This window comes from Otolemur garnettii, unplaced genomic scaffold, assembly GCF_000181295.1.
Source record: "Otolemur garnettii isolate 467f Iridium unplaced genomic scaffold, OtoGar3 scaffold00005, whole genome shotgun sequence".
NCBI lineage: Eukaryota > Metazoa > Chordata > Mammalia > Primates > Galagidae > Otolemur > Otolemur garnettii.
Genome location: NW_003852400.1, coordinates 21,077,747 through 21,103,512, shown reverse-complemented (window position 1 = coordinate 21,103,512; position 25,766 = coordinate 21,077,747). Strand labels below are relative to the sequence as shown.

General features: G+C 35.4%; 1 protein-coding gene across 1 annotated transcript in view; it reads left to right on the top strand.

Moving 5' to 3' along the window:
• The first annotated feature begins 5,480 nt into the window (after positions 1 to 5,480).
• Positions 5,481 to 25,766, top strand: part of CALCR (calcitonin receptor) — a 53,161-nt gene continuing 32,875 nt past the window's right edge. Inside the window, exons 1-5 of the mRNA XM_003782672.2 lie at positions 5,481 to 5,565; positions 11,910 to 12,063; positions 14,617 to 14,727; positions 19,134 to 19,246; positions 22,490 to 22,581. Of these exons, the coding sequence (XP_003782720.1) occupies positions 5,515 to 5,565; positions 11,910 to 12,063; positions 14,617 to 14,727; positions 19,134 to 19,246; positions 22,490 to 22,581 (521 nt within the window). The 5' untranslated portion in view covers positions 5,481 to 5,514. The remainder of the gene's footprint in view (positions 5,566 to 11,909; positions 12,064 to 14,616; positions 14,728 to 19,133; positions 19,247 to 22,489; positions 22,582 to 25,766) is intronic.

Here is a 25,766-nt window from a genome sequence, read left to right as displayed (position 1 = left end):
ATAGTTATTCCAAAGTATGATTATCAGTTTATATGCATCTAAATAAAAGTCAATAGGCAATGCAGTTGATTTGGAAAATTAGATTGCCTAATGTTTTTAAAATAAATAGCCATAAATCTCTTAATGCCTTTTAGATTAAATCCTTATTGGAGGTTTTTACCAGTTATAATGGGTTATTAATGAGAGCTAATAATACCCATTGACCCATAATATTTCAACAAAAAATGTTCATGAAGCGACTTTAAAGGAAAGTATTATGTTGTTATTTATTGTAAAAAAAAAAATTGTACAGAAAGGTGAAATTATTATATAAAAATATCAAGTAAAAAATATCTCTTATCAAGTGAAAGGATGAAATACACTCTAACCTATTTAACAGCCTTCAAATAGACATTGTCAATTGAAGTAACAATAAATCTGAAAAAATTTCTGTATTTTTTCCAGAAGAAAAACTTTGCATTATCTTTAGGAAGTAGATAAGTTAAGAAAAATTAGTGACAACTTATTTTCAAATTATTGTTACCTAGTATTTACTTTAAATATGCACATTTGTAGAGTCGGTATGAAATATGGAACGAGAGTAGATTGTAAAGTAGCAATATTTGCAGATTCTATCTCTGACACTTACTGACTTGAGATGTTGGTCACATTACTTCTGTGACCCTTTGTTTCCTTACATAAATATCGAGATAAAGCACATCTGCCTTTAATATGAGGACAATGTAATGTATACACTGCCTGGCTCTTAGGGTGTGTTCAGCCCATTTTAGCACCTCCCTTCCTTCCCACTAGAGCCTCCCTTTCCCATCTGCCCCCAAATGAGTCCATTTTAATATGTTTTAATTTGGCCAAAGACTACCATATATTCTTATGTATCAGTCAATCAGAATAAAGGGTAAAATTCTTGGATAAAAAAAAGAGGTTCCAATTATATCTTTGCATAGTATGTCAGAACTTACCTGGGCTTAAAAGAAACGAAGGGAAGAGCCCTGTTGCTTGTCACCTACCTGGCAGCAGTTAGTTCAGGTCCCAGAAAGACCTGCCAATTAGCAACAGCAAAGACTCTGTGAACTTATGTTAGAGTCAGATTGTACTTGAAGCAGCTATTGCTCCCGTTAGAAAAAGCTGAAGATCCTGTTTAGGCTAACTCTTAGTCACCTCAACTATCCCATTTCAGCTCAGTGACTGTGTAAATTCTAGCTCTTATTTCAACCTTGTCTTTTTTAACTCCTATCAGTGAATGCACAGCACCACTAGCGGGCAGTGAGGAAATACAAGGAAATGTCCTAGGACTATGGATCAGACATTGGAAAAATATGAATGTGATGACCCATGGACCTAAGTTACCTAGATACTCCCAGACACATCCTGAAATAGCCCGAATTTTGACAGTGTATGCTACTTAATTATTATCCCATCAATAGCCCCAACCAAATCACAAAAACATTATTTCTTTACTATTCCACATTAACTCTGTGGTTACTTAAACCTTGATTTTATGGTGAGGCGCAGTGACTCAGGCCTTTAATCTCAGCACTCTTGGGAGGTGGAGGCAGGAAAATCACCTTAGCTCAGGAGTTTAAGACCAGCCTGAGCACATCAAAAGCCCCATCTCTACTAAAAATAGAAAAACTAGCCCAGTATTTCAGTGGGTAAGCACCTGTAGTTCCAGTTACTTAGGAGGCTGAGGAGGGAGGATGGCTTGAGCCCAAGAATCTGAGGGTGCTGTGAGCTATGATGCTACGGCAATCTAGCCTGGGGACACAGAGTGAGACTCTGTCTCAAAAAATAAATAAACAAGTAAACACTGATTTATGCACTATATCATTTTTATATACATAATTTCAAAAAAGGAACTGGCAATTTGATTATTATACACATACACATATATATGCTGTATAATCAAATAATCACATATGTGCAATTACAATGAATCAACTGAAAAAAAGTGAATTGGCAAGGAGAATCCAGCCTATTTGAAATCTTTCGTTTGAACTAGATTCTACCCTACAATCTAGTCATCATTTCCTTCTGTTTTTTAATCAACTCTTCAACTAACACGTCGGCCTCTCTTAATTCATTCTGGATTTTCTCATGAACTCTCTTTTCTCATTCTTTTTCCTCCTTCCTTTTAATAATCTTATGAAAGGTGACTTATTCTCCATTCTGATTCTACTCCTTTTTGCCTTTTTATTTCTCTCTCAAATTGACAGAGCCCCTTCATTCTTCACAGTCTACCTATATTTCCCTCCCCCATTAGGAATTACCATAAAGTGCTTTGTCCAAAGAGTCATGCCTATGAGACACTGATTCACCCAGAGCATTTGCAGGTCAAATTTTCTGACTAGAGGCAGGCTCAGTGCAGCAGAGACCTACTCCAAATTTGGACAGGAGGCATTTGTTAAGTTTAAAAATAACATAAGTCTCTAAAATTATATACTTTCTCAATTCATAGGCAAAAAGAAAGGACTTTGTTTCTTGTCTAAACCCTCTCTGTCATTTCCAGATGTTCACTCTCAGATTCGCCTTCACACTCTTTTTATTCATTTTGGTGGTGGTGCCATTGTAAAAGCAACATCTGAGGCTTTGAAACTGTGGGGCTCTCCCTCTCCTACAGCAAGATGACTGTGCAGCTCCATTCACCTTAAAGGGGACAAACCTCCCCATGCTCTTCATTTCAATGATGCTATTTAGTCAAACTGAGTGGCTTCTACATTTTGAAGTATCAACTGACATCAACTATGACATAGGTAGTACAAGCCAATTAACTGCCTAATGACCACACACTCCCTTCCTAAAGAAGCTGCCTTCTTGCCAGGCTGAAGTCTTGCATGTAGAATTAATGAGCAGGACTTTCATGTTAAGAAGAGAGCTGGCTGCTAATACTGACACCTGCAGTGTTCAATGCATCCTACTTCTCTCAGAGGCTAAAGTGCAGAACTATCATGAGCAGCAGACCTTGAAGGATTTAATGTATGTCTATGATTTCCTTTTAAAAGAGCAGATGTAAAGAAAACTGTGTCAGTTTCACAACTGTGCGTACATTTCAAAAGCTCTGCCTTTCATACCAAGAAATAAGGCTTACCCAGGATACTCAGGAGGTAATATTCTCAATATAAAGGGGGGGGGGGAGCACAAATTAGAAGTCCTGCCTCTACCCACTTTCCTTTCCTCAATTTCTTCCATATCTGTTATTAACCAAGCAAGAAATCTAAGAGGCAGCTTTAATTTCTCCTTTTTTATTTCTCTTCATGATTATATTGGTACTTGTTTCTATAGGAGGGCTTGCATTATATTCCTTGCCAATGGTTTTATACATTTCCTTAAAGTTTGCAGGGAATTGCTGAAGGAGAAGGACAGTCTACTCACTTTCCTATAGCAAATGAGTTAGCGGGATCAAGACATGAGACAGAGAAACTGGTCTAGTTTCCACTTAGAACACCAGGCCTGTTGCCAGGACCCTGGTTAGAAAGATGGTAACCAAACTGCACCAAGTTGAGAAGGGGGTGGACATGTTTAAAAAAACACCAAAATGCAGATGAAATCACAGCATCCTGGAGACTAGATGTGGGAGCTAAAGAAGTGCCTGGGATCAAAGAATGATCCCTAGACTCTCAATAGGACAATTCATGGGTAATTGTGTGAGTCACTGATATGGAAAATGAAAGAAATTGAAGAGGGAAAATAATGCATTCAGATTCGCTAATGTGGTGGCATGGAGAGGATATAGTTGTAAAAAATCATAGAGTTCTGTTCCATTTCATTCATAAATCACAAACCACTATCACTATCAATAGTAATAAGCATGTGTAAGTAATTGTGTGATGTACCAAAGGTATACAGATATTTAAAAAATAATTCCTATCTGAAAAGAGTTTAGCATCAGAGAAGCTTGTTAGGATACACACATATGTAGTTGGAAATACATGAAGGATCTACAAAGTGCCAAAAGGGTAGTTGGGTAATAAATTTCAGAAGCGCCAAAAATATACTTTTCCAGCCTTATTTCTGCTTTTAAAGAGTCTCTATGCTCCAGCTAAATTATTGTGTTCATTATTGTTTAGTTACCCTAAATTTTCTTATCTCCATACCTTGTTTTAATCTGGTTTCTCTGCCTACTAGTCTTTGCTTTGTAAAATCCTCCTCCATTTTCAAATGATATCTGAAAATATAAATCCTTCCTGTCCTATTAATCAAAAAATTATATGGCTCTCTATGAAGTCCTGTATTTTCACAGTTCTATTGAAATTTTTACCCAGTCTGCATTTTACTTATTTTGGCATATCTTGTATCATTCATACCTACTCCCCACACCTAGAGGCTTGGTTTCATATAATGGAGCTTATCTAGTCCAGTTCACCCAAATTTCCATCACTTGCAATGCCACAGTGCTTAATATATGCATGTGCGTGTGTTTAATGTACTGAGTGGACCTGAAGAAAATCTGAAACAGCGAATAGGACAATTCATGGGTAGGATCAATAGGATTAATTAATTAATACAGTAGGATCAATTCAATGATCAGCATATAAGAAAACATTTCAAAATTATACTGTACAATCTCAATTTCCCATAATACCTATCTGTAGATTGATTAGAACTTACTCTTTTGGGAGCAAACATATTAGGCATACATGGCAGGTTGTAATTTATATCTGGCAGAATATGTAAAATCTGTACATGATACAATGCATATGCAGTGTTAAGAGCCAATCATTACCCATTCAGTTACAATCATAACCGCTCACCCCTGGTTAAAATGTAATTTTCACACAGAACCCATGGATGAAAAGAAACACATATGCATTCACATGTTCATCCCTTTATTATCTTTCCTCATCTAAAATTATCTACAGAGCCATGAAAGCCGTTTGTTATTTTCAACACAGCAGCCTGTTCTGACTCTTCCTCTTATGACTGAGAATAGTGCACTGTTAGATGATGTACTCACTCATTGCTGTGGAAGAATTTTATTCTTACTAGCAACTCGAAGCTTGAAGAAATATTTATAGGAAAGGAAAATACTCAAAGCTCCAAATAAGAATGCTCTTAGAGCTGGCTTTAGATTACCTAGAGGGCATAACTGTTAATCTTTCACATATTATAGATGTTATTTGTTCATGTCTAGGAAGTGTCTTGGTAGACATGTCCATTGCAATTTTTAGGAGTTCTGTTGATGACACAAGTTAATTGAAGCCAATGTGGATTTTTCTTGATTCCTTGGGATTTATTTATCTTAGTCCTGATATGCAAAGGTAGCTCTAGAGTTTCTTAGTGTGAGGAACTTAGGAACAACAATATGGGTGACAGCAGGTGCAGTGGAACATGCAGCTGCGTTTGCATCGGAAGCTTCCTCTTCTTACTTACATGTATTTTATCCAGGTTGTCCTGGGATATTGATCCCCTTCCAGTCAAATAGAAATGGAAAGCCTATAGTCTATATTAGCAATATATTAATTGAAGTATGTTACTTTTATATTTTTCTAGGACAAAGATAGATCTTCAAAAATCAAAATGGGGTTCAGATTCACACGTCGACTCCTTACACTGTTCATTCTTCTAAATGTAAGTAACACAAAATTGTTCTAAGCCATGCTAATTAAGAATGCTGAATAAGGAGGAATGTTCTGAGTGTGCTTGAACTGGCATTTTTGCAAGGGCAGGCATGGTGCTCCAGAAGCCAAAACTAAGTTCCTCAAGACCTTTCTTTTTTTTTTAATATTTTGTTGACAAAGCTTAATAATTTCAATAATTTAGTGTTATGGTTTATCCAAAAATGTGAGCTTTGTTTCTTGACAAAGTTTTAGCATGAACTAGAGATATCTTCATATTATCTTAGAAATTAACATAATAGGTTAATAACATTCTCAGATAAAATGGATTTCATGTTTGACATGTATATTTGAATCATATTTTCTGGGCTGTTTAATGGTTTTAAAACATCAAAACTCTTTCCATCAGCCTTGTTATTGATTTCAAATGTATTTTTCATCACAAACTAAGAATCTCGAAGTCTTATATACCGCTGTCACGTTCAAAACTTTCCAGCCTTTCAGATCATGTTCAATTTATGTATTTTATATTGTTTTATTTATTTTATATTGTTTTATTCCTAAAGAAATTAACAAGTATCTGGTAATGTAATCATCTTAGAAAACACTATTCATGCCTATTTATTTATGTCAACATTCTTAACCCACCATCGCATCAGCTTCAACAGCACATGAAAGGGAGAGGAGAAAACTTCACATAAATCATTTTGAAGTTGTCTTGCTCCTTTTCTTACCACACCAGAATTACATTCACCAATGAATCCCAGCTGGCTATAAACATCATACAGTATCTCATACTGTCACACTGACCCCAAGCAAAGCTTATACAGGGTTCCAAGATTTCCATTGATCATGAATATCCAGAGAGAGGCCTACAAGTCTGCCTACACTGTTTCTCTTTACATTATTCAAGAAAATAAGCAAAGCTTATACAGGGTTCCAAGATTTCCATTGATCGTGAATATCCAGAGAGAGGCCTACAAGTCTGCCTACACTGTTTCTCTTTACATTATTCAAGAAAATATAGACTAGTGTTCCATACATGTCATTTAATTTATAAGAACATTTTTATTTTGTAAAGTTACACATCAAAGAAATGATTTTATGGGAATGATTGTCAATGCAACTCTTTCGCACTTATTTAAATAATGAGAATAGTTTATTTTATTATGTCAGACTGTTATGTATTATTTTAACCTGTTAAATATTTCTGTGGATAAATAGTAGTATAATTTTCAAAAAGCAATCTACTATTTTCAAATGTGAGTTACTTCATGCCACTGGAAATATAATAAAAACACACACAAGAAAATTGCAGAATCTTATGGAACATTTTAATTTGTCTGCAAATGACCAGGCTTAATAAGGTCTTTTATAGATGCAGAAATGTTGTCATATATTATTCATGAATTGATATTGTTAATTTTCATAGCTCAAATTAAATCCTACATGACTAGTTCCAAGTAATTTTGTTTCATAAAGCATGTAATTATATTAGACATACTAGAAGAAAACTAGAGGAACCACTAAACACTAACAAAATAGTTTGAATCTATCTAATTACCTTTTTTACTATAAAGACTACAGATAATTTTTGGTATATTGAAGTAGGCCACTTTATTCAAAACATTTATCTAATATATTCTTCAATTTAAATATTGAAAAATTGCATATTTTGCAGGAGCCATCCACAGAAATATTTTACAGTCTATGGGCATCTCTTTATCAGCAAACATAACTAAACAAAGCACTTAAACAGCTTTATGCTCTCTTTTCTATGACAAAAAGAAATATGCTTTTCTGTCTGTATGATATATATTTGATTTGAAGAATTTGTCCATGAAACGAAATTTGATCTATCAATTTCCTTCAAAACATTCACTATGTTCCACATTGATACTCCTCTGTGAAAAAGTAATTTTTTTAATGATACTTTCTTAATTGATCCAAAACATCACTTTTTAGGTGAGACATTACTGTGAAAAAGAAACTCTTTATGGGATTCTACCAACTTGATTTCCACATGGTCTTTAAAGTATCAATTTGGGCCACCATCTTCCATCAGCTTCTTTCCACTAACCAAAATCACCCATTTACTTCCTTGCCTTTCCCAGAAGCAATACATTTGACCTTAGAATAGTGGCTGGTACACAGTAGGCTCTCAGAAATGATAGGAGGAGGGCAATAACAGCAGCAACAACAACAAAGATCAACAGAAAAACTGGGCTCTTCTGAGAGAACCTGTTTACTTAGCTATGATTACTTATTTGCCTTAAATGTGTGATATATGTAGACATTTTATTGTTTATTTATTGCATAAGTAGACAGTGCAAAGAACACCAACCAAGCATCTGATCCTACCTGTAATAACCAGTTCTAATATTTTACTGAAAAACACAAATAATTTTAACACATATATTGTCAATATTAAGGATGGTGGCATGGAAATCATGTTGGTTACATTGAGGGATTCTGGATTCATATTCTTGGTTCTGCCTTTGGCAATCAAGTAAGCTCTCCCTTGAGCCCAATCGCATGGATCCATACATTCAGTGGACTTGAACTATTGCAGAGAGGGCCCATCTCTCAAAGATACAGACAGAACAGCTCCATAACTATTCTATCTCTGTACTTCTAGAAACTACCTGTAACCTCCAAATAAGTTGATTTTCTTACTTCAAAGTAGGAATTGCCTAAACATATGGCCATTTCAAATTGTTCTCTCTGCACTTCATGGTTATTATAGATAAAATCTTCCAGAATGTAAGCTCTATTAGGGCAGGGTTATTGCCAGTCCTATTTACTGATATTTGCCTAGAACCTAGAACATAGCCTTCCATGTGGAAGACACTCAAAGTACATAGTGGCTGAAAGAACCAGAGATGTTTGGCTGCTGACAACTGCTGTTGGTGGCAGCTTGGTAGCCGTATGTGTGGCGCCATTTACTTGAATCTTTAGAAGTGACATCACATGTACGGCAGCTAATCTGCTACACAGAACAACGAAACGGTTATTTGTTTGCTTGTTTTTTGGTTTTTGTTTTTAAGAAATGCCCCAATGTGTATGTTATTTTTAGGAAGAAAGTAATTGAGATATGCATCTACCACTGGGAAAATTTCATCTTGCTTGAATACGAACCTGACCAGGAACTGTTTGGGGATTATTGCAGCACATCTAACAACAGAAGTTCTAATTTCTCATTCCTTCAGTGTTGAAACAATCTCTACTGAACAAGGCTTCAAAGTAATTCACTGGAGTTTGTTTCAATATTGCAGGACTGGTAAGATGAAGCTACAGTCATCGGCATGAACTGTACCTACTGTTACTCAGATAGTCCTGTCTCCATGGTTATTCCTGTTTGAACTGCATTAAACAAAATGAGGATGTAATTTAAAATACAAATGTAAGATTTTCCACTTGATATTGTTGGACCTACCATTTCCCCATGGCCTCCATGAATTTCCAAATACTGCGGGAATATTCATTAGTTGGTTGTCATCCATACAAAAACAGAATTCAGAATGTTACTTGTGGAAAGAAAGTCAACCTTAAGCAAAATAGTTCCTAACATCTAAAATATTTAGTATTATATAAGATAAGATAATATCAGATAAGATTTGTATATGACATCATACTCCATCTTCTAATTAGATTTGAAGATGGTGAGAAAATAGCCTACAAATTAATATGTCAAATGATAATTCTCATGTCTACCGAAGATTGTAAGAACAGAGACACAGATGAAGAATCTAAAATAAATGCACGAACTGAACAATATCTATTGTGAGGGCACCATGACCCTTCCTTGCTTTAATGATTACATGATAATCAGCTGAATTTACAAAACACAAACACACATTCATACAAATGCAGGGTAATGAAATACAAAAAGGAGCTTCAATGTGGACTTTCTTCAAAATCCTTTTTTTTATTAAGTTTCACTAACTATGTTCCAATTTTTAATAAAATACCTGAGAATTTTATGATTGATAATTCTTTATTGTTCACAATTTCTGGTGTCAAGAAAATATTATTTTATAGCATTGGTGTTTCTTGCTAGACTGTAAGCTCCATGAGAGCAGGCTTCACACTTATTTTATTCCGTACTGTAGCCTCAGCATCTTATACAATAGCTCTTTGAGTTTAATAAATATTTGCTGACTGATCTGCAAACAAGTGGGAAAGAGTTGCACGTCAACAAAATTGTGTTCAGCTACATTGGTAAAGGATTTGCACATTTTTAATCACTTCTGTGGGTTCATTAATTTCTCTTCATCATAAATTCAGGAGGCATTACAATTAGAAATAACCTCAATATTTAAAGAGTAATATCAGCTTTATTTACAACAGATGTCCACTTATACTTATAACAGGAATGTTGTGATGGTGATAAATACACACCCTCTTTGCAAGCAATTTCTACTCCGATGTCTTACTGGAGTCTCCAAAAGAAATCCACAAAGAGAACTTGTCTTCTTTCCCCTTTCAATGTTCTTGTTTTCCAAAACCTTCCCTTTTCAGGGAACTACCACTTTTTTTCAGTTATGTAGGGTCCACAGATTACAGTTGTGGACCTCTGATATCTGCCCTGTGTATTTTACTAAAATTCTCCTTTCACAGCCTTCACTGACCAAAAATCTACAAAATATACTTATTTTATTATCATGTTTTAGTAATATTAGCTAAGGTATATTGAGTCTTTCACACTTTCATTTGTTTTCTTGTTTGCTCTCACAACATCCATATAGGATAGATATTATTATTGTTATTATTAATTATTATTACTATAACTAGTACTATTCTCATTTAAACGTAGACCTAGAAAGGTTTCTAACCTGCTCAAAGTGACCAAAGAAGTCTCAGATTTATTTTACTTTGGCAGGTTGCACTTTGGTTCTCAAAGCTCTGTGTTACCTGACGCTTTGTGACCCCATTTATTACCTTGAATGTGTTTCCCTCAGACAGGACAGTTTCCTCACACTGTCTCATGCTGGCCATTTCCAACTTCCAGACTTGTGTGCATTCCTTTCCCTCTTCAAACACTATATTTACTCAAAGTCCAATTCACATTTTCCCTGGTGTCTTACTGCATTTGCTCCATGCGCTCTGCAAGCTCTGAATTTTCATGTATTCTGTGCTATACATCTCAACATCCAGTGATGTGCTATCACCTAGGACATACACAGTGACATGCGCTTGGAAATGGTGAGAACGCACCCTGATCAGCTGAGGTGTGCACGTCACCTTAAAGGGGATGAGTTTTGTTTAGAGACTGGGACACCCAGAAGAGGCCCACACCACTCCTGTCATCAATACACTTGGGACCACTGATAATTATGCAGACCGGAATAGGCCAGATGAAACTGTTTCAGCTGGTGTGGTAGAGAGCAATCAAGCTATATTCCTAACTGAAGAAGAAGGACAGTCCATGCAGGCTTCAGTTGGTAGGTCTTCTCCAAAAAACAACGAGAAAAAAAATCTTTATGCAAAGCAGATATTTTAAAAAAAACAGAAATGAGCACCACTAAAAACACTGGTCATAGCCACAAAAGAAATTAAAGTGTATATAAATACACGTTAGAAAAGACAGTGTGACAGCCAGTGATCTCTTCACACACAAACACAGACACACACACACATCAACTTGGATAAACAGAGACCTGTGAGAGTGATGGTGCTTAGCTGAAACTACACTAAGGTCAACCTGTATCTAAATATATAAATGTGCAGAGAGAAATATGTAAGAATTACATTGATTTTCATCAGCGAAAATTAATTGCCTGTATATGTCATCTGTTAACAAAGCCAATTTAAAGAGATTAAGGTCAATTATCAGAGGCAGAAAACATATTTAATTTGTTCTATGGAATAAACGGGGCAAATTTCTGGTGCTGTATCCAATCCCAGCACAAACAAAATGTAGCTGAAAGAATTCGATAAACAAAGAGAAATGTTGTAGTTTTTTCATAACATAATTTATGATTTTTAGGAGTAGGGCAAAATTGATATTTTTTGGAAATCGAATTATTTACTTTGTTTGCTTCTGAACTTGACCACGTTCATAAAATTAAAACAATACTAGCTGTTAAGGAGGTGTGTGAATGTGTGTGGCTGCTATCCATTTTCAATAGTGAATGAAAACTAATAAAAATATATATGTGTAGGTCGACTTTGCAAGTGAAATATAAACACACTTTTTAGCTATAAAGCAAAAAAAAAAAAAATTTCCTGGGGACCATGAATAAGTATTGCTTATAGAAGGAAAAATAAATATTTTCTAACATTTTGATTTATTTATGTGCTCACCCATCCCTACTCTCCATAAGTAACTGGGTTGTTTTTTTTTTCTTAATGCAGCACCCAACCCCGGTTCTTCCCTCCACTTCGAATGAGACCGAGCCAACAGAAGAGCCTGAGCCGTATCTGTACGCCGTGGGACGGAAGAAGCTGATGGATGCCCAGTACAGATGCTATGAGCGAATGCAGCAGTTGGCTCCATACCAAGAAAAAGGTAAAGAGAAGGAGAGAGATCAGTGGTTCTCAACCTTCCTAATGCCACAGTGTATTTTCATTGTTAAAAAGAGGTCACGACCCCCAGGTCGAGAACCGCTAACAATGAACATACGTTTGAAACATCATTAAATACTTATTTTCTTTCATGAGTCAATACGTGTTGAGTAATTTTGATTTACTATGCCAGCAGTTTTCACACCATGGCATCCATGTTTGTATATTTTATACAGTGAATATGCATTAATTTCTTTGCTCAAGTTCATCTGACTGCTGTTTGACTAACATCTGCCCTCATGACAAAATTCCTGCAATAACTCAGTATTCACACCTGACAGGCTGGAACAATGCAGGACTAAGTGAAGGAGGGGAGAGGAAAATGACAGAAAAGGGAGTTAGAAAACGGTGGGCAGAGAATCTGCCTGAGGTGGAACCTGTCAAAACCCTGTCTTGCTTGGATTAATTAGGCACTATCTTCCCCTCACTGACAATCGGCTGGCAAACCAATGCCGTTCCTTCTTCCTTTCTACCCCAGTTGCCAGGAGAATTAGAAAAGGATATCTTCTCTACAGACTTTGTTTATCTATTATCTTTTCTAGAATGCTTTATGTTGCTGCCCCAATATTTTCAAGGCTAGGCATATTCTATCAGCTGCAGGGGGCCCAGAGGAAACCAAATGGAGGGATATGATGGCCAATCTTAGCAACTTTCATTTAAATTCTCTTCCCTGTCCCCTAAAACATTTGGAAAAAAAAATTCAATGAGAGCTTATACAATGTTATGCTTCCTATGACAAGCCTATTGGTAGGTTAAAAAAAAATGGTTAAATATGCTGCTTCAACACATGCTTTGCTTTCAAATAAAGTTTTAATTTGTAGTTGATCCACATTATTCTTCTATCTGCAGTAGTTTCAGTGTTTCTCAAGAACTAGACAGGCCTGAGTTGCAACTCTTGACCAGATTTCTCTGAAACGAATGAGAAAATAAAAACACAAAACTGATATTTTCAAAGACCCAAGTGAGTGCAGTTTCTTAGACTATACTATTAGGATGTTGAACTTCTGGTCATTACTTTAAAAGAAAATTGAGAATTTCCTTCAAAGCCTGAGACTCATTCTTTTGAAAAACTTTATAGAAGTAAATCTTCATGTTTTAGGGCAGATTTAATTTTTGAAAACAGCAAGAGAACCCTTGAAGCCAATGTTGATGAATACCTAACATGATCAAAACGGCATTATTTTAGTCAGCAACAAAGTGTAATTCTATAGTAATAGCACTGTTTTTCATTAACTCGCTGCAAGTGCATATCTAACAAGAATTTGGAATAATTGCATAACCTTTGGATTAAGGGGTGAAGTATCCAAGTTCACCCCTTTGAAAGTTAATGGTTATTAGAATGATATGTTCTAAAGCCAATACAGGTTTTTGAAGGCAATCTTTTAACCAAAGGTGAAATTGCAAAAACCTTCACAAGCATTCCTCAGTACCATTTCTGAAAAATATGTCAACGGAAAGCTTTTGAAAAAAAAGATTCCAAGCATATGCTGTGTATGTTTTCAAACACAAATGTGGATTCCACTGGTGTCGGTAGAGGTAATACCTTTATTTGGTTACTATTGCCCCTGCTGCTGCTGTTATTTTCAACATTCACATCCAAGTGGAAATTTCCAGAATAAGAGTTACACAATTATCTGTGCACTATTCAATACCACTCAGAATTCCACAATTTTTGTCAACTTTTGATTATATCTTAATTGTCTACTTTACACCTGAACTACCAAATAGAACATTTAGTTAGGAGGACCATACTGCCAAAGGCAAATTCCCCCACAGAAAATTTAGTTCTCTCTTATCAATTCCTGGAGATTTCATTGTTTCCACATAAATAAATAACTTAAAGAAAAGATTGGTTAGGTGCCACAAGCTGATAAACTTGGCGAAATTGATTCTTTGAGAATATACTCATTCTTAAAATTTATCTCAAGATTTTAAAAAATTAATCAGTGTCATGGATTTTGTTCAAGTAAGGCTTTTCTACTCTATACTCTACCCTATAACTGCTCTTCACATCCTTATGCTGATAATTGTGGAAATTTTCACATTTCTTATAAGAACCACAAAGCCTACTAATAGAAATCTGACTTCCTGGTTGGATATTTTAAAGAAAGATAAAATTTCAGAAAGTAAAAACTTGACATGCCTCAAAACTCATTTGATTAACACCCAATCTGAGATATGTTCTCTCTATGATGAGATTTATGTTCTCATTATAAATAAATAAATGGTAAACAGTCTTTGGACTCCTTGCTTTTTGATAAGCTCAATTATCAAAAACCTTGTACAAAGGCCAGAACCCTGCCTGTCATCCATTGAGATAATCAGACCACAGATATGTGAAGGCTATTTGAAACTTTATTTTCAAAATAAATGACTTTGGCTCATTTGAAATGTGGATGATCATGACTGGACTAATAGGTTCAACTACATCGAAGATCAATCTTCTCCTTCAGTTCATCCACATGGCTTTAAAATTAATTTCTCTCTAAATGGCCAGGTCCATACTGCAACCGCACCTGGGACGGATGGCTGTGCTGGGATGACACCCCGGCTGGAGTGATGTCCTATCAGCTGTGCCCTGATTATTTTCCGGACTTTGATCCAACAGGTAGGGTATTTGTTTTCATTTTATGTTTTTGCTATGAAGCTTCTAGCGTTTTGATGGTTCTAGAAAGAAAATCAGATACAAAATGTATCCACTTAATTATACTCCACATTTTAGCACATTCTGAAACATTTCCTTAATTGAAATGTTGTGCAATTGTACAGATACTTCAAGTTATCCTTATTTTTGAACTGGTCATTTGTGCGCATTGGTATTTGTGAATGTTGTGTCACTTCTGGAAAGTCATATTTTGATGACAAAGTGGGGATGTAAATAAAGAAAGGGGTTTGTGTACAGCCTTAACTCAAACCTACATTCCTGGAAACTGTAACTAAATGCCACATGATGCTAATCCTTTAGGCCTTGATTGACTCTTCCCAATAAATGATGCTTCATTAATCTTGATTTGACAAATACATTAGAGGTAACTTGATTGGCATGAAGAGCTGCTCTGCAATTGAGGCTACGAGGCCACTTCCAAAGCAGCAGTGAGCTCTTGCCAAAGCGGCTATAAATATTGACTAAAACACAAAGATTTGATCAGCAAAACAGATTTTCAGGCATTGATCCATCTTTTCAGCCTGATTTTTAGATAGAACCCTCTCAGCTGGGAAATAAATCCACTTTAAAAGCACATCTTAAAAATATCTATATTTGTCAGACTTAAATTACTTAGGATTTTATTACTGACCTAAAGCTACATCTTCATGGTGCACAAAACTCATTAATGAAATGCCAAAAGTTTTCATTTGGGAAAGGTGCTTGGTGAAAAAGAGACCCATAGTGGAAGAATGCAGAACTTCATTGGGATTCAAAAGAGGCTGACGGTGGGAAGGAAAATGCTAGAGTGTAAAAAACAAAATTTAACGAGGGAGAATTTATAGCCCTGCACTTGGAGTCAAATTATTAAAGTTAATGGCACAGGGCCAGGGTAGTCCAAACACAGGTTAAGGTAGTGATTTTCTTGATAACTCTTTGGAATTGGTGAGCTTTTAAAACATGCTGATGTTTGACCCCTCTCCAGATCAATAGAACTTGAATCTCTAGGGTTAAGGCCTGAAACTCTGTAAAAATTCCTCCATGTGAATCCAAAGTGAGAGAAGCATGCTGTATTTTGGGGGGTCAGTCCATACCAAGTGTACTTTATAGAGAAATGTCAATTTTAAAGCACATGCAGAAAGTCTCCAGGCTGTGAGGGGACGACAAGGTGTGTGGAGCAAGTCACCGGGAGTGTTTGGCTTGGAAAGGCAGTACTCAGAGTAAATATAATCCTTTTTTCGAATATTAAAAGATTTGCCTGGTGAAGAAGGACAAATTCTTGATAGCTGCAACAGTTATCAAGAAATGTCTACATCCAGACTTTAATTAAAACAAACCAAAAAATGGTAGTATTTCCTCTACCATTATCTGTTAAATGAAATAGCTTCTTCAGAATGAACACCTCTCTTCTGCATACAGCGTGCGTCCCCATACATGGCTACACAGGGTCGTTAAAACCAAAATATATTCATTTTGATTTTTACAAAATGGTTCTCTGACAATCTAACAAAGATGAAATGTTGCCATTATAAACCACTTTCTGTTTTTTAAATCCCAAGTATGCTTGGTATGGTCGTCATCAACTAAGAGCATTAGCAAACTCATTGACAAATTTTCAGCATCCATTTTTCTGTGCCGATAGTGCTAACCCTTTTCAGACATCGTTTTGTGTTCAATAGTGAAACTCGAAATAGGTTTTGTCAAGTGGCGCTCTCAGCAAATTTAGTTTCAAATTTTTCTATTTAACTTCGTAACAGATTTATGTAAAGCAGCAATGCTTCTAACAGGTTAGTAAAAAAGTCTTTTGCTTGAAACTTTGTTCATCCACTTTAAATGACCAGAAGCACTGTGGAAGTAAGTATACAATCAAATATGTAACTTGCAGTTTAAATCATGTGTTTCAGTCATACAACGAAAAATGAACATCAGTTAAAAACCGACAAAGATAAAAGGATTTTTGCCCTAGTTCTTCACGGATTGACTAACAGTGATAGAAAGTTATTTCCAATATTATCAACTCCCAGTGATATTTCTACTAAGTATTTTTTAATCATAAGTTGTTTTAGTATTTTTTTTAAACAATGGCAGTGTCCTCCAAACATTGGCACATGATTCTAATATCTACATCCTTGTGCTGTATGAAAAAGAAAATAGCTATATACAAAAGGGTTATCCATAAGTACAACTCTTTGTCTTTGTCAACACAAATGTTTTCCCTAGAAATTATCAAAGATCACATTAGATGAGTACTCCTGATATCCGGGTAGAATGTCTTTTCATATTACACCAATCTTTGCACTTTGATCTCCGAGACAATGAACCCATAGCAAAGTGCTTTGGAGAACGAGAGAATACATGAATAACTCAGATTAAATTTGGCAATTGCATTCATTTTAATGTTTACTTACTCATTATCTCTATTTTATTTAATGCAGTATAAGTTTTTCTTCTACTAGCTTGCCCAATTAGGAAGTTAGAATGTAAAACTACCTTGTAGCCAACACATTATTTATAATTCCTTAGATCAGTGGAACAAATTATATTTAACCTCGAACATTTATGGAATGTTACCTTCTGAAGTCCCAGTACCAAATTAAAATATTACAGACCAGTATCATAATAAAGTGAATTTAAATTCTAATGAAAAATCATTTTCAGTTGTTTGCTAACAATAGTCTGGTTTTAAAATGTGTTCCACCTGCTGGAGCCAATATCTTGATAAATATCATCTCACCTTTCTGACTGCTTTTTACTCATCTCCCTCCTTGATATATATTATTGCGATTGTCAAATTTGCTTTTCTCAAACCCATGTGCTTTACCCTAAAGCTCAGGTACATATCCAATTGATGGGTAAGCAAAATAAAAGAAAGAAAATTTTTATCATTTATTTTTAAAAGAGAGCACTTGATGCAGGATCTGGTACATAGGAAGTTATCAAATGTTTTATTTTCATTATCATAGTTGTTATATTTCAGTGGAAATTTCACCAAAGAGATTCTAAGTCATTCTTATGGGAACTTATTATTTCTATCAAGTTTGGGATGTTACTTTATACAGATACATGGGCACTGCCAAAAACATTTAAAATTTAAAAGAACACCAAGGCTCAGTATTAGCACTGACCATCGCGCAAAAAATAATTTTAAAAAATAAGCATGATGGAAACCACTGGGAACCACAAAGCAGGCACTTGGGCAGGTTGTTCCTCGAGACTCAATTCTTTTCCTACAGAAAACTTTGTGTGTAAACAGATCTCTTAAACTCAGTAAGCAAGCCCAGAATCATTGAGCTGCTGGTGAGAGGGACGGTGAGATGCTAGGCTTTTTCTCCACTTTGCTAAGCATCTATCCCAAAAAGAAGGTTGGCCAATCCAGCATTTTCTTTTATTTCAATGCCAAAGCCAACTTCAAGGTGCCATGCCCTTTATCTTATTTTTTCACCTGCACCCATGTCTTAACACTAAGGGTTTGGCTGTTGCATTTTCCTCTGACCACTAAGCACATTTCCATGGGAGTAAGAGGTTCAATATAGTGCTTCCTAGCCCTGCAATAGCGTTGGGCTCAAGTATAGCTATACTTGATGCCTAGCTTGCTATCTGTGGAAGTGAAATTTCTTTAACTTCTCTGAGCCTCAGTTTCCTTACATGTAAAATGAGAAGAATGATACCCACCTCAACGGGTTGAAATTAATGTTAAAGGAGTCTGGCCCCTTACCAAAGGTGCAGAACTTTACTATTCCCATCCAGCTGAGTCAGCAATTTCGCTAGCACCTAAGAGATATTTAAAGGAGTATAGTAAAGGCTAAAGCTGTGAACCTTAATGTATTTTCTGTGTGATGATGAGAGATGATCAAGTGAAATCTTTTTTGGAAGAAAAACAAAATAAAACAGAAAAATGACTCCTTGATAGATCTCTTAGCATTGGACTTCTTTGTTCTCTTGAATTTAAACATTTGAAATTGGGAACATTTTCCCACTTAATCCACAAAAGCTACAATGTTATACAGTCAACCTGATATGAAAATATTGCATGTAAATGAAGAAAGGTATGGTCATGTTGTTCTCTCACAGTGTTCCTCGATAATCCATAGTTTAATGTCTGTTTAAAAAATGTGAGGTTGAGCGTAGGTAGCACTGTGGGGTCTGATACAAACCCAAGTTTTTGGATTTAAATCCTGGCTCAATCCCAGCAGCTTTTCAACCTTCATTTCCCTTCTTACTGTCTGCTTCCTGTTTGTAGACAGGATTTATAGTCACATTCAGTTTTGATAAAGTCATTAACATGGGGAATGGCTTGTAAGCCTTAAATTTATTATTTTTTCTTCTTGAGATTTTAAGGTATTAATAAAATTCCTGTGTTTCACTAACAGAAAAGGTTACAAAATGGTGTGATGAGAAAGGTTTTTGGTTTAGACATCCTGAGAACAACCGAACCTGGTCCAACTACACTCTGTGCAACGCTTTCACTTCTGAGAAACTGCAGGTAGGTTCTATTTTGCTTTTCAGTATGGAGGAAGAACATCATTGTTTGTACGTGGAAATAGATGCATAACTACCACATATCTGCTACAGAGAAACCAACATATTTTATGGAAAGAAATCAGACAATGGCCCATATATTCTAGGAACTATATGAAGTGGATGGCTTTAGAAAAATAAACATTTCAGTTCTTGGTTGGCACTCAGGGTCAGTGGGCATTCCTTGCGCACATGGAATTGGGCCATTTATGGCAGAGGAAAGAGTGCCCATAGAGCCAACCATGGGATTCCAGAAACTGGGAAGCCCTTCAAGGGAATCTTTAGCTTCTCTATTTTCCTAGAGGAGCTACAAAATTACAAATTTTTCTACAAGTCACACAATCCAATTGTTGCCTTCTCTGTGTTGACTATGACCTTAGTTTTACTATCAGGCATTAGAGGAAGCCATAGCAGGGCTTCTCAGCCCACTGATACAAAGATGGCTGTTTAGATTATATTTAGAGGTTAGTCATTAGTAATTGCATCTTACTAGCTGTTAGTTTTTTTAATGTGATCTCTGCTTAGAAACTCTTTTTTAAGTTAAGGGGGTGTGTGCAAAAAAAAGTTACTCTCTCTTCTTCCAACACATCAGAAATCTGAAAGATCACCCCACAGAACTGGGAGAAACAGTTGGTCAACACTCAGCTGTAGAGGACATTTCTGAGCAACCCTGCTAACTGCAACATAAACCTATTATTTCCTTCCAAGATAAGCCAGTATACTAAATAATTACTAAGTTGGATGTTCAAAGCACATCAAAGCTTTCTTCAGAAGCTTTAGTAGTATAGAACACTTTCCTTGTATTAGAAACAAAGCAAATAACAACAAAACAAACAAAGTGAATAGCTAACTTAAAAACTAGTTGAGTCGAAGGACACCTCACCATAAGCAGGGCTCAGGGGACCAAAGCTAATACCTCTTTACAAATTGCTTAGTGAACCCTGAGAGTCACATGCATGTCTACCCTAGTAGAGAGCTTATCTACTTAATAAATATAAGTAAATGGTGTCATTTTAATATTTAATTTCATATTTAAATTCCTTAAGTGAGAAAGGAATATCCTGAGTGTTGATTATGATGTCACAGAACAAATAGATACCAATGCTAACTACATTACTGTAACTGTGCAAGTCCAAATAGGCAATTCTCAGTGATGCCATGTTTGGCCCCCTCACACACTCTGGTCACATCTCAGAAGGAAATAAAAAACTTCAAGAGAAATGCTCTTCTCTAGGCACCTACTATAGTAACTTTCTCCAAAAATTTCCAAATAAAATGGTCCAAAAAATTGGAAAAGAGAAAAAAGAACATAGAATTTATTTAAAAAAAAAAAAAACAGAACTTCTCAGCCTTGAGAATGACACAGGGATTGCAACTAAATTATGAACTGTTGCACATTTAGACAACTCTATTTCAGAAGAAGAAATAGTTTTCCAGAAAAGAAATACACTGAAAGCAACTGAAAGAATAAGAATTAAATTGTATGAAATGTTGTTCACAACAAAGTGTTCAAAGATTAAAGAAAAAATACGAACAGAGGGTGGGGCAATGGATGAATTAAATATGGTATTTTAAGTAGCAAAAGTATTCCATATACTGAACTATTTAGAAGGAAGAACATTTAGAAGATGCCACTCCTGATTTTGTCTAGTGGTAAAGTTAGAAAAATAGCCAGAATATAAAGTCCTAGGAAAATGACAGGAGGTGAGTGTCTTTTTTTTTTTTTTAATTCCTGGCTCCCACCCAGGAAAGCTCTCTGAGGATTTTATCAACTCTAGTTATAAAGCACCCATTTCATCTTTATTATCATGACCCATAAAGAAAAAAAGTGCTGTTAGGAGAGATATCAACAAAGAAAATGCCAAACAGTACGTCAAGCCTGGTCATATGGTACAACAGGCATAATTTAAGAAAGGCTGATTAGTTCATTTCAAAATTCTAAGGCCTAGAAAGAGACTGTTTCTTTCAGGACAGCAATATTGTGTGTGCAGCCAAACAACAGGCTTTGCCCAATTTGAAAGCATTTTAGCAGAATTAGTGCTTCAATCCCAGACGCTTCATAAGGCAATTGACAAGACCTAAAATGTTCAAGGATACATAAATGGCGCATTTATCATCCTCGGAAGTCAAAGAACTTACAGAAATAATTCAACTTTCAACTTTTCCACGCTACATTTCCATTTGTACCAAGACCCAAGAAAGTATAGGACTTAGACCAGAAGTCAAGAGACAAAAATTCTACTTCAAAATAATACGCAAATTATGCTTCATTAAGAAAAAACAGCAACTGAAAATAAAATCCCTATCCCGACAGATTCAAATCTACTTCAATTGCAAATGACAAAATTGACTAAGTAATACTAAATTCCAAAAGCTAGAGTTAAAATAGCATGAGAGAGAAAGAGAGGCAAAGAGAGAGAAAGGAACGGAGGCAGTGATCGAAAGAAAGGAAAGAGAAGATAGAGATGGATGATTGGATCAGTCTCTCCTTTCTATACAGGCAAATTATTTCATTAAAAAAAAAAGGAAAGATATGATGGTTAGGAAGAAGATGTTATGATTTATACATTTTATAGAGGAAGATATTCTTGTGAGTCAAGTAACAGAATACCATGAGAGAAGAAATCAAACCAACTGAGGTTGTGGGGGAAAAATTAACAAATGTCTATCAAGGAGAAAGGTTTGGGCTTCTTCAACCAACTAAATACTAATGATACAGTTTTAATCCTGGGTTAAACAAAGGCCCAGAAACCTACTGCCACACTCTCTGCTACCTCTGCATATTCCTACTGCTGAACGTCAGGACAGTGAGAAAATAGATTACTATTGTGCCAGTTCTTCAAGGTAGACATATCCACTGTCTGTAAAAAGACCCAACTTGTTAAAAAACCCTCCTGGATTGCCTACTGGGCTAGAGATGATAATTTTTAACACATTTAAAATTACTTCTGAATCATGTTTTTGAATGCTATTCTTTTCATCTCAAGGAATCTTTATTCTTTGGAAATAAGTCAATAGGTCAACTTATTTTCATAAAATAATATGAGTAAAGGTGAAAATAATTTCACTCTCTGAAATATTTTTTATAATTTTAGTAGATTTTTTAAAACTGGAAAAAAATTGTTGATTTACACTTATATTTAGAAATGTAAACTATTTTCCCTCTTCTAAATATTTATTCATTTGTTTAACTTCTCCTTTGTTCCAGAATGCGTATGCTCTGTACTACTTGGCTATTGTGGGTCATTCTGTGTCGATTTTCACCTTGGTGATTTCCCTGGGGATTTTTGTGCTTTTCAGGTAAGTACATTTACAACATCTGCTTTTCCCTTTCTCCTTTAAGTGACTGAAATAAATGGCAAATTCTGCAAAAGTGAAGGTAGAAATTCTACAGGTTACAAAAGACATACAAGTTAGGAGTCATAAAGTAGCACAAAAAATGCCATGAGTTAACCTATGCTTTCTAATCCTATCTTTGAGGAGAACAAGATGGATTTACATCATTTTCAAAGCAAATATGCCGCCTTCTCAAAACAGGACAGTCCTGTGAGCCCATAAGTATACTGATAGTGTAATAAATCTTCTATCATGGATAGCTCTCCGTCAAGTATTGACCTGCTTTTATCCCCACTCTAATATTTGGAGGCCATAGCCACAAGTCTAGATGCACCCTGCCTAATTAGGAGCTAAATCACAAATGGATTTTGCTAGAAGAGGAAAGAAATGAGTGAAGGCATGATAGTGGTTGGCCAGAGAAGGAAAGTAAGTCCTGAATGTTTCTCCTGGCCTTGACTCACTCAACCAAAATTAAGGAGAATCTCTGGAAGAAGATGGCCCACTGGGCAGTGTCCATCCTTTGCCCTTACAAACCAAGCAATGTTAATTAACTGCAATTATCTTCTAAGATGCTGAGGCTGTGTCTCTACGCTTGACTGCTCTATCTATGGCAAAATAGGCTGATGTAGACATTCATTTGATAGTAATGGAGCACTTAAAATATTAATTTGATATTTTCAGGAATGACTTCTATTGTACACGAGAAGGTTCCTAAAATTGGTGTCATTTCTTTAAGTTGGAGGTCTGAGGTACTTACTCCATTGTTCTTTCATGAGACTTCTGACCAACTTCTATGCTCTGGCATGGTATCTCCAGCCACTTACGCTTTTCTACTGTCTTCATCCTACAGTTTGGATTTTCTGTTTTGTTAGGAAGAACGCGATTGATTAGGAAATATCTTAGTACTCTATTCACCACGATGTGGCTGAAATAATAAATTTTGAAGACTTGTTAACATGTGTAAAAATAAGAAATAAACAATGCATCAGAGGATGTCTCTGAAAAACCTAATTTAAACATTGCTTGTCTTTAGGGTTTGTGATGCACAACTAGACCAGAAAACAAAATATTAGAAAATTTACAAGAAACAACTTGAATATTTTAAAGTCCCTTATCATCTTTAGATGAATATAGATAATTGTATATTTAAATTAGAAACTATTATACAAGGTGGCCATAAAGTTTGTGTGCAGTTTAAAACTTTATGGCCATCCTGTATATGCCTTCATCACGGCAGATGTTAGTGAAAATAAATCATTCAGACATAGATAGACCTAAACTGGATTCCCAGAGTATACTCCCAAATATACTTCAGAAAATCGTTACTACGACTACTACAATTATTATTATTATTATTTAAGAGTAAGCCATGTGTGTATTCTTTATAGATGCACCACAGTTCAGTAAACATATTAGAAACTGCGATAAATTAGGCAGACATTTGATACCATTATTATTGCCATCATCATAGTTATTATTGGTATTAGCAATATTGATGGTGGTATTAGATAAATAAGAAAGAAAAGTTCTTTTGTAGGCTCAGATGACAAATAATCCTCCACACTTAAAGGATGTTGTACATAATTAAATAGATAGTGGTTCATATATAGAATTAAGGGAAAAAGTAATACAAATGTATTTATTACCACTGAACTACGCACATAACAATGATAAAGATGGTAAATTTTAAATGTGTACTTTAACCCAATAAAAAATAAATTTTAAAAACAGAATAATAGAATCTTAATTTGATTTTTGTTAAACTATTGCCGTGGCTGTGTTAAAGAAAAACCAAGGGGAAAATAATCACCTGCAAAAATACATCTAGGATTATTTTTTCCTTGATCACTTTTTCTTTGTCTATATCTTAGTTGAGATTCTTGTACTGAATAAGCAATATAAGTGAATAGCAAATTTTTAAAACAGTATAGCAAATGATAGCATAAGTAAACAGAAAAAAAAACCCTTCATAAACTGTTTAACAGGAAAAAAAGACTGATAAGCAAAGCAACAAGACAGGAGATATTAACTACTAGAATTAGAAGAGTACTTTCACTTATAATAGCCAGAATACAGCAGAGTGATCATGTTACATGATTAATCTTGGAATATTTATTCATTGTCCAATTGCACTTTCATATCATGGTGATTAAATACAACATCATGGCTCTCATACAACGTTGATTAAGAAGTCTGTCACTAAAAGTCTATTTTTTTGAGTTTTAAAAATATAATCATAAAGAATAATTAACAGAAATAAATCCCTCAAATATATAATCATGCAACTAATTGTAGTCAGGCCCTTAAAGGTTAAAAAGTGTCAAAGGGGCAGTTCCTTATTCCTTCAGTCCCTTAAATAAATGATGAGATGTGGGAGCCAAATCATCAAGAAAATAAGAATGTTCTTTCAGCTGTCCTATCCAGGGTAAATCACTGAAGATTGTTACGCAAAAGTGCAGCAAGTGTGCAAAATAAAATACTGTTCCATTCCAGTTAGTCCCAAAGCAAAACAGTTCTGATCAAACCCTTGAGAGAATGCGTGGCAATTATCTAAGAGAACCTGACTTTGTCCTTCTATAGTAGAACCTCTGCAAGTTGACCCCTCAAGGGACATAACAAACTGGTCAACCCCGGAAGTGGGCAACCTGAGGAACTAGGCCTGCTGTCCTGATAAGGACATGTGACACATGTCTGGTCTATGACAATTAGGTCATAGAACTTAAAGAAGTGGTCAATGTGGGGAGGTGGTCAACTATGGCGTTTCTACTGTATCTCTCAACACTAAGAACCCACCAAACTGTAACTTAAATCTGAGAAAAAAACAACGCTAATTTATATATAATCTGAATTAATTTATAATCTCCCAACCCACCCCTGATGTAACAGACACCACAGGTAACTGTTGGTCACACCATAGCATTCTGTCCATCTATAGAACAATAATAATAGGAAATAAGCAAGACTTTTGATTGAAAGAGAAACTCTTACAGATGAGGATTTTGTGCTAAATTCAAAGGCATTAAAGTCCCCTGTCAAATAGGAAAGATATATAATGTGTCTGAATTTTTCTAGACGTTTTAATGCAACCACTTTCACATCATTTCATCTCTTCACCTCAGTTCATATGTCTGTCATGAACAGTGTATGAC